This window comes from Diplotaxodon limnothrissa, linkage group LG18 (assembly GCF_057381915.1).
Source record: "Diplotaxodon limnothrissa isolate DT_005_m linkage group LG18, D_limnothrissa_male_GT1.1, whole genome shotgun sequence".
Taxonomy (NCBI): domain Eukaryota; kingdom Metazoa; phylum Chordata; class Actinopteri; order Cichliformes; family Cichlidae; genus Diplotaxodon; species Diplotaxodon limnothrissa.
This window is the reverse complement of record NC_140613.1, coordinates 39,111,420-39,121,741: the sequence shown is the minus strand read 5'-3', so window position 1 is coordinate 39,121,741 and position 10,322 is coordinate 39,111,420. Positions and strand designations below refer to the sequence as shown.

The 10,322-nt window shown below is 38.2% G+C and overlaps 1 protein-coding gene across 1 annotated transcript; it reads right to left on the bottom strand.

Annotated features, from left to right (window-relative positions):
- Positions 1–8,441, bottom strand: LOC146614160 (LIM/homeobox protein Lhx8-like). The gene is made up of 8 exons (XM_085377625.1): positions 8,355–8,441; positions 7,915–8,073; positions 6,824–6,945; positions 5,354–5,574; positions 4,613–4,713; positions 4,051–4,146; positions 2,400–2,580; positions 1–77 (listed from the first exon to the last, which is right to left on the bottom strand). The coding sequence occupies exons 1-8, from the start codon at positions 8,439–8,441 to the stop codon at positions 1–3; spliced, it is 1,044 nt and encodes a 347-aa protein (XP_085233751.1).
- Between the last annotated feature and the right edge of the window lie 1,881 nt (positions 8,442–10,322).

Here is a 10,322-nt window from a genome sequence, read left to right as displayed (position 1 = left end):
TTAGGCATGGCTGACTGGCAGTTGTGTCAGTGAATGGGACATGTGTGGCTGCAGCAGAAGTGGGTCTGGAGTTTGGACTGTGGAAGTAACAAACTCAAAGTTATTCAATGATCATAGATGTCGGTAAATAAGCATGGTTTCTGACAAGATCTCAGACTTTGATTTTAACAACAATAACTGATTCCCAGTACTGAAAATGGGATTCCTCCAAACTATCAGCAAGTGATGCAGAGATTACCTTAGCTCTGAGTTTCCTGCGTATTGGTAGATTCAAAGACTGATCAGCATAGCAATGACCGTATTACCATCAGTGTTGGGGAGTAACGCAATACATGTACCGCCATTACTCATATTTTGTATTTTAAATACGTAACTGTATTCTGTTACAGTTGCTGTTTAAGAAGGTGGTATTCGGAATCAGTGTTGGTCAAGTTACTTGAAAAAGTAATCAGTAACTAATTACTGATTACTTCCCCAAAAAAGTAATCCCGTTACTTTACTGATTACTTATTTTCAAAAGTAATTAATTACTTAGTTACTTTTTAAAAACGATTTACAACCTGAATAGGTGATAAAGCGATAGATCTTTCAGCCCAATTCTACTTTTTCTGCATAATCCATCATACAAAATGTAATCAAATGGAAAAGTCTCTTTTTTTTTTAACTTGTTTTATTAGTTTTAATCTTTTAACTTTATGCATCAAGCAAAAATGTAATTATATGCAACATTCTCTGACTGGAAGAAATTTGTTTAATATATAAACCTATTTTCTGCACATTCCAGCACATAAAATATATATTTTTTTGTGTTTACACTCACTCTTTCAAATAGATGCAAGTAAAACACAGCAGAAAGTAAATAAAATCAAAGACTCGTGGTCCTTTTGCTCTATTTTCACCTGTAAAGCAGGAGTGGAGCAGGCGGAGGGTTACCCTGGTGCAGGTGTGCCGCAGCGGTCAGTGGAAGAATCCGCGAGTTTCTCTGTGTTTCCCATTACGTCGTAGCGCACTCGGTGCTTGCTTGGAAGTTTAGGGGGTTTTTTCGCTGTAAAAAGAAGTTTTCTTCCCACGCACAGCGGACGCTAATGTTTTTGTCACTTTTTATGGAATCAAACTTAAAGGTCAGTACTTCCACGCTTTAAACGCTGCACGCTCATACGCTCTCCCGCACTCGATATATTATCCATTGTTGATCTGCAGACAGCTGTTGTCACAAACGTAGCACTTGCTTATGTCACTGTCATGAGACATTCTCGCAAAAAAAAAAAAAAAAAAAAATTTCACGGTTTTAGTAACGCAGCGTTCCTACGGGAAAGTAACGGTAATCTAATTACCGTTTTTGCAATAGCAAACCTGTTACTTTACTCGTTACTTGAAAAAAGTGATCGGATTACAGTACTGCCCATCTCTGTTCAGAATACAGTTACTTTGTTCAAATGAATGGATTACACGGCGATATTTTCCTGTTTCATATGTTAGGCTATGCCCTCTCTATTTTTAGTTTTCCATGCCGGTGGACACCCAAACAAAACGCGGATTAAGAAGCTCTAATGTCCGTGTCTCAATCTCGCGGCTCATGTCACCTCTACTTGCGGACCGCATAATGACGAGAAGAAATGTTTTTTTAAGAAATTATTCACAAAAATGATTTAATATGAAAGCATTAGGCAGCGTGTTACAGGCATCGCCTTAAAGAATGTAGCCTCATGGGCAGTGTAGTCCGTGCTGCAGGGAGAATGGACTGCCATACCCGTTATGTGTCTGTGAGCGAGGGAGGGAGAAAAAGAAAAAAGTACGAGCTGTCACGGAGCAGAAAGCGGAGCTGGAAGCATGTAAATATAATAATAACCACTGCAGCCAAGAAGAGTGCCTGACGAGCCCAGTTGTAAGTAAGCTATTAAGACTCAACTGTACACTGTGTTCGTGTTTTCCTCCGAAACAATAAGTTCCGTTGGAGCAGCCTTTCAACCAAAGTAAAGCTAGTTTTCAGCTACGAGCCCGACACGAACCCGACATATTAGCCAGAGTTCCCTTTACGGTTTTACGCCTTTACAGCTCAGAGCCGCGAACCTGTTTTACAAGTGTGGAATAGTTTTCTATACGAGATCGCTGCAAAAAGTGCAGCCTTACCTAATGTCAACCTACTGTTACTCATTTTATATTAAGATTTAAAATCTAGTTGGTATTGGTATGGCAGTAAAAGTAATAAATCACACAGCAATAGTACATTCATGTAGTTGTAAAAAGCATGAGAATATATTAAGTAATCCAAAGTATTGAGAATATGTTACTCTCATTGAGTAACGTAACGGAATACATTACAAAATACATTTTGGGGCATTTATTCTGTCATCTGTAGTGGAATACATTTTAAAGGTAACCCTCACAACACTGCTTACCATCCATATAGGTCAGTGTGGTGAGGAGAGGTGCATCTGGAGAAATATAGGTGGTATACTGGAGATCATCCATCAACGGTGGAGACAGCTGACCAGGAGCAAGTGATGTCATCATTGTTGACTGGGCAGGATTTGGGTTAATGTGCTTCTTTTGACGAGCTCGGCAGTTCTGAAACCAAACCTGTATGAAAGAAGCCTGGATTAATCGCTGGTCTTGGAGTGATGGTTTCCCTTGAAAGCGCAGGGGATTGTTTTTCTTCACACAGAAAAATGTCTAGACATCAACTGTGCAAATACCCTGGATTTCTCACTATTCTCAACTTGAGGGAAAACGAACTTTGCAAGTTCATTATGTTGTTTGCTGGCATTTTAAATTCTGGATTTAGCTCCAGATTCTAACTGTTTACATTAATCCAACAATTAGCGCAAAGCAATACACCAAAAGTTACACCTATGTTTAGGGCTGCTACGATTAGTCGACTAGTCACGATTACGTCGACTATCAAAATCGTCGACGACTGATTTAATAGTCGACGCGTCGTTTAAAGCTTTGTAAGATCCCAAAAGACGCAGGAATAAGTAGTAGGATTTAAGAGTGTAATAACGGACTGAAACAGAAGATGGCAGCACTGCATCTACAAGGATGTCAGCTGCCGTTAAACCCCGAAGAAGAAGAAGAAGAAGCTGTGTCCCAGAATTCATAGCGCAGCCCAGCTCAGTTTCCAACAATGGCGGCAGCTAGTTAGTTTTAAAATTACTCTTATTATTCTTTCTGGGTCACAAAATAAACGTTTAACATATTTTCAGGCGAGAATGTTGCTGTGTAAACCTCAAATATCTGCTCAGTTTATCAAGACACCACATATTTTCAAAAGCGCTCCGACGTTTTCGGAGACGTCTGTTACCCGCTAGCTCGATAGCTAACCGGGGGCAAGGCTAACTAGAGCCGTGAGAACACCGGACTCCCGGCTGTCACTTAGATAACTTAAAAATTTTATTGTTTGGCTTTTTTCAGTATTTTATTTGTTCCTGAGTAAATCGGTTTGGCTGAGATCAAAGTTATAATTTTTACACAGCTGAATAAACATCAAGCAGACAGCTGATTATCAGAAGTGTGAGATGCTCGAGAATTTACTCCGGTGTCCTGTTATATTTTAGATAGCAAGGAGTTTATTAAACTTCACCGAAACAATCTGCAAATGTCATTAAAATTTAATAAACTATCATCTTGTCTTTATTTTTAGTTAGCACAGACCTTAAACACCTAAAGCTGTAAGCTAATGATAGTTATATAAGAGCAGATGCTGCTGGTGCAATAAGCTGTACGTTTTACGTCCAATGGATGATGATCTGATTAGTCGACTAATCGCAAAAATAATCGGTGACTAGTCGACTATCAAAATAATCATTTGTGGCAGCCCTACCTATGTTATGACCAGTTATGAAGAAATCTGACAGTTACTGCGAACTTTAAAATTCTTACAAAAATTGCCACCCACAGAGTTTAATTATGACCCAAAATTTGTTCACTCCAACCAACTAAGCATGCATTATTTCAAAGGGACTGCTAAATTTGCTCACTTAATCCTGTGACACGTTATTGCAGGACCTCCCTGCAGTCGTTTAGTATTGTCATTCAGGTCTGTTTTACCTGAATAACCCTGCGGCTGAGTCCGGTTCTCTCTGCCAGCTTCTGCAGCGTCTGTGCATCTGGGTTGTTATCTTTAGCAAACTGGGTCTGCATCACCTAAACAAGTGGAGATGACAGATGAGTAAATGTTTACATCACTGAAATCTAAGATGGGTTTCACTGTTATTTTAACAGACCATGGTAGCAGAGTGCTATGGTGTTCAAATGCCACTAGAGGGCAGAAAAACGTCAAAATAAGCTGAACAAATATCTGGCTTATATTGTTCTTTCCTCTGAACACACTCAGCAAACAGAGCCCCAGTAACATTCACTAGTCACCATACAATCATACACAGCCATCACTTTAATATTAAAACAGTAACTTAACAGGGTTCTCTCACAGAAGAACAAAGTATTCACTGGATATTAAAAATATAGACATGAAAAAAGACAAAGTGCTATTATTTTAGTCATCCATGCTAGTGGTTGTACTTGTTGTGACACTTTTAAGTGTAAATGGTCTAATGGCAATGCAGGAGTTAGCACGCAGGAAAAAAAGAAGAAAAAAAAAAGTGGACAACACCTGTAACTGGTCCACAGTGAAGCTGGTCCTGGCCCTCTTAGCTGGCTTGGGCAAAATGCTAAGGTCATCTTTGTCTGCCATCTCTTCATTTTTTGGTTGTTCTTTAAGAAAAACAGGATTAAAGGACATTTTAAATGACTGGTCCCATTTCAGGTCAGATGCCCTGCGGACATCACCGGAACACGAGTTCCATCTAGAAGACCCATGTGTTAGAAAGGTGTCTTTTTGTACAGGGTCGGGCTATATTCTTCAGTATGTGTGACAGAGTGGTAACAGGAGGATTCAGCTGTCTCTCTGCAGAGTTTAAGGTTCGGTGTGATATTGTGACAGGCAGAAGCATTCGTGTTAGCAGTACAGATATATTTTCAAAGTGGGTGTTACTAAGAACTTCTAATATTTTCATTTCTATCCTTGAGACATTTATTCAAGTATTTGATGTTTGAGTGAAACTAAAATGCCAATGCAAGCAAGTATGGCATTGAACTGTAATGTCTGGAGTATTCTAACCATAGGTTTTTTTGGAAAGACTTCCAAAATATAGTTTACATGGCAGCAGAAATGACATACCTCAGTAAGATGAGCATGTGGTCTGTACATGACATTTGCTCGTCTTTTACTTAACTTTAAAATTCAAAGTTGAATTTTTTAATTTTTTTTTGGGGGGGGGTGGAATATTCATTTCACAATCATTTTACTGTTTGCTGTAATTCAGATCGGACCCTTGTCCATCCATACACTCACTGTTTTCCTTGGCTCGTTTGAGATTCTCCATCATAATATCATAGTGTGGCCGGCAGAAGATTCGATTCTCCAGAAGTCCGCATTCTTCCCCTGTAGAAAGCTGGCGTTTACACGAGGTGCAGGAGAAACAAGCCAGGTGGAAGGTGCTACCTCTCGCCCGACGCACCCAGTCACTAGAATGGATGTTACGCCCACAACGGGCACAGCGAGTCCCATATCGCCTGGAACAGAGGGAAAAAAAGAAAAAAAAAATCTGTATTTATCTATGAAAGACTTTCTTCAGGTTTTCAGTCCATCCTTGATACCCCATTTAAAAAAAAAAAAAAGTCATTTACATTTTTTCCTGTACTTAAAATAAAAACAAAAAAGAAAACGAAAACCCTCACCCAAACAAGATTTTGTTACCGATTATAATGTCTAAGGCATAATCCATTGACATTTTTAGCCTTTCCTGTCAGTTCACTGTACCTACATTGCCTACACGCCCCAGTATGTGTACCAGCCCGGCCCTGACCCTGCATGAGGGCTGATATCAATCATCATCTGAGATCAAAGTGCATGTGTACCTGATCGCAGGTGTGATGAATATAACCAGACAATCCATTTGAAACAAACATATTCTTCTCCAGTGATGCATTTGGGGATAAGCTGCAGCAGCTTGCCCTTCTTATCCCCTAACAAGAGAAGTTGATGTGTCATACGTTATTCGGACTTCCTTAAGAGTCATGTTTTAGTCAGTTGGAATAGTCTCCCTCTGCCAAATATTAACTATTAGTCAAAATTTAAACAGGATGGAAATGACAGGAAGTTTCTAAACAACTGAAAGCAAAAGGCAGCCCAATTGCAAGGTGTTAAATATTTTCACCAGTCAGTCGATTCTGACTAAAATTAATTCATGCACGTAACACACAGATCAGATAGTTTTCTGCTCTTTGATATCATTACTTAAAGACTAGATGTGTACTATAAAAATATGAATATCATATATGCAACAAAATCTTACATTAAATTATATTAAAAAATTACCTGGGGGCATAGTCCCCACCTCTTTGCATTTGGAATGGTTTCCTCTGTTAGGATAAGCATCTGGTTAGGTCAGTTTGTTAGTGTTCTTGTTCTTCTAGCCAAATTGTTTTGTTTAAGCTCATTTTCCATTCCTTCATGTTTTGGATAAAATCTTTATGATCTTTTGGGGTGAAGTGAAAGCTACATTTTTGTAATTGTAAAGCGCTTTGAGGGCCCCAAAAAGCGCTATATAAATGCAATCCATTATTATTATTATTACTACATTTTGAATAGCAAACCTGTGTGTCCTTTCACTGCTTGACAGGAAAAAAAAAAATCATATACCGATAATGTTAAACTATTCTTGAGTCCCAGATTCCCACAGTCTGACATTTTATAAAATTCACATTTAGAATAGAACTAACTGCATATAGGACACAGGTGGTGTGTGTGTGTGTGATGTACCTGAAGTAGTCGAGTTTGCAGAAAACCTCTTTGTCTCTGATGTAACAGCTCACGTGTCGGCCCAGTGAAGTCTTACACACACTGCATGAGAGGCAGCGCACGTGCCAGCACAGATTATTGACCTAGGATTTCAAATTTTGACAGTTTAGAATTATTTAAATACCCTTCCAAAGTATATTCTATCATCATTACTAAAGACCATAGAGGCTCCTGGAATTATTGGTAATGCTTTTATTTTTCTGAATGCAATGAGATATTATTGTTCTCATTTGATAATTAATAAGCCTTTTGTGGTGTGATTCCAATTCCAAAATAATACCAAATGTACATCCAGAGACAGAAAAGCTTTAATGAGCCAAATGAATTTTGACTGCACACTCATCCATTCTGTCCTTATAGACACAGAAGTGTTTAAAACATTTTATTTATTTATTTTTCTTTAATTAATTTTCTACAAAGTTTTTTTTTTTTTTTTAAAGCAGAATAATTATGTTCCTAGTGTTAGAAGTTAGTGTTAATAGAATTCCTTGGAGTACTTTAAAGGACAGTACAGATACAATGAGATTTATGCATCTTAATTTTACAAACACAAATATAAAAATAAAATAAAAAAAAAGTCAATGTATCAGCACTGCCCTCTAAAGCACAAAGAGGACCCCATGCCAAGGGTTCAACAGCTGTACCTTAAGAACTGTGACCCCAATGACAAGGCGATCATAAACCTACGGGCAAAATGAAATACTTTATTTTCTGAGGGTGAAGATTAGTACGAAGCATTAATGTGCTGTGTAAAATTGCAGAAATACTTGTTCTGCTTAGGCTAGCTCATATATTTATATCAGTTTTCAAAATTAATAAACCCTCAAAATGATTTAATTCCTCTTGTAGGACAATCAAATCCACATTTAGCTATAAAGAGAGGCAACTTTGCTGTACAACTCTATTAAAAGAAAGCTGACAAGTGCTGAAAATATCTGAACTACTTTTCCCCCTTTTCTTAGAATGATAACTGGACTGCTTTGTATTAAAACTGGCCTAGTTTGGAAGTGTTGTCAGTGACATTTTGGCCAGACACAGTATGTTAGTTTGACCTTCAGGAGGTATCTGTCCACTATCTCCAGACCGCAGGAGGTGCACACCGGTTTCCCCTGCACACAGACCTCGGTGGGGACCGCAGACGAAGAGGACGAGGAGAGGGAGGACGGAGAGTAAGAGTCCTCATCAAAAATATCATCGGGACCAGAGGAGCCCTATTAGAAATAACAGTCCCCAGAGTAAAAAAATAAATATAAATCAAAATGATTAAAAAGGGACAGCAAAAAAAGAACTTTACACTTTTAAAAATGTCCTCAAATGTGTCACGAAATTTAGGAGCATAAGTCAATTTAAAAATTAATTGCGTTTGTTTTATGTACATTTGCTACTCAAATGCGTACACTCACGCGTGCTCCTTGCAATTTCTGTGTCTGTCTCAAGCTGTTATCCCCACGGGAAAAAGAAAACGCAGTTAATTTGGAAGTGAAACACCTACTGTGTCGCTATAAATATGTCCTTGTTGTAGCTGAGTGAAAACAACCTCCGTCGATGGCGTTTCTTCTTCTGACATGGTGTCAGCCATAAGTCTGGAGTGACGCACTAGCCTGACTGGCACCTAGTAAAAGTTATGTCGTCCTCATATGACAACCATCGAGATTAGCCTTCGCTTTCTATAGGTATGAGTGTGCATTTATTTTATTTAAGTAGACATGGGTCCAGTCATGGTGTCGAGCTAAATATTATTTTTATTACGGAAGCCCACACATGACTTAAAATATTATATTAGCATTGTGGGGAAAAGAGGACGTATATGTTCAATTAGCAGCTCGTGGGACCGCATGTAGAGCGGCCTCGCGCACAGCTGAATTTAATTCTGACTAATTGTGTGTTTAGTAACGCACGTGCACAGGCTAAAGACCACTGTATGCTTGTCACGCTACAGTCTGCACTTGGCTACAGTCTTCCAGAGTCAGGTCACAAATCAGGCTTCCCCCCCTTTCTATTACATTTTTGAAAGTGTAGCTACATGGCGTAGGCTACGAAAATATGAAACGTGGAGGTGCCCGTCTTTATTTTGTATTTATATTGCTAACGTCTGCATGAATAAATATTTATATTTTGTTTTATTTTATTTTATTTTATTTTATTTATGTACTGTGATGCGGAACTTATGCAAATTGAAGAAAATGTGTCACTTTTTTTAGAAGCCTGTACCTGACTTTATCGAAAACAAAAAGTTCGCTGAACCCTCTAACTTCAAATATTGCATTATATTTGGGGTATCTTAAAAGTTCACTAAGCTAATTTAGGTCGCTGGCCCACATTCGTCAATTGTTCGTTGTAAATGAGCACTGGGATACAGGGCAGCTGAAATGTAACGAGTCTGTTTGAAAATATTATGTAACTAATTTTCCGAAATAAACATAATAATAATAATAATGATGATGAAAATAATAAATAACTATAAGCTCGTACGAAGTTTGTTTTACCTGTGATTAACTTACAGAATGTGACTTAATGATAGATTTGTACTCACCACGCTGTTGGACACACAGTTAAACATTTTCATGAAGCATCCCCGTTCAGCCAGATGTTCACAGCAGCAGCGGTTCGCTGTTTTACCCTCCTTGTTTTATTAGTCCACCGCGCTTCTGCCGACTCGCCTGCTTTATTGTGACGGTCAGAGGTTTGTTTCTCTTCTTACCACTTGTTGCAAAAAAAAAAAAAGAAAAAAAGAAAAAACCCGACAGAGAAAGACCGGCGCACCTCCCACTGCGTTAGTCTGAGACCGCCCGCTGTAGCAAGAACTCCATTTCGGGTAGATTGGTTTAAATCGTTAGTGTTAAATTAAGAACAAAAATACTTATATTGATATTGATGAATCGTGAGCTTTAAGGCCTCAAAACTTTAGATATCAATATCAGTCAGTGAAAAATGACAAATTGTTGACTGAAATTACAAAGAAATTACAAAGAAATGAGCCAAAAAGACATTCCCCCCATTTTTGCTTAAAATATAGGTCCAGTAAAACGAATTTGATTTGGAAAATTCCCATGACGCAATGTAATATACAGTTATTTACTCGAAAACGACTTTACAATATTGTACTTGGGAAAAATGTTAATATTTGCACGCTGACAGTGTAGAAAGGGAATTTACAGCAGACAGCTTTTCAGTCGAAAACATCTAACCCAGGATTTTATATGGAATCACAAGATTTCGGTTTATATCATTTAGTTTATTTCTCATAACCTGGAAAAAAACATACTGCAACACTTTGAGAAAATCTTCTTAAAAAATGAACCTTCATAAATCTTTTCTTGTGAGAGACACTTATAGGTTCAGTTAAGCCCAGCCGGACTTTATCACCACTCTTCATCTTTTCCTTCCTTGTCATTAGGGACCTAAAGAAAACATCACAGGTTGTGTTTGGGCGCTGAATTATATTTATTTAGACATCCAC

Bases quoted from the DNA above. Each gene is read 5' to 3' on its own strand.
- LOC146614160 (XM_085377625.1), bottom strand. From the start codon at position 8,441: ATGGCTGACACCATGTCAGAAGAAGAAACGCCATCGACGGAGGTTGTT. The intron at 6,946-7,914 runs GTCAAACTAACA...TTGAAATCCTAG, and splicing joins TGGACAGATACCTCCTGAAG to GTCAATAATCTGTGCTGGCA. The intron at 5,575-6,823 runs GTACATCACACA...CCTCTGTTCCAG, and splicing joins TGCAAACTCGACTACTTCAG to GCGATATGGGACTCGCTGTG.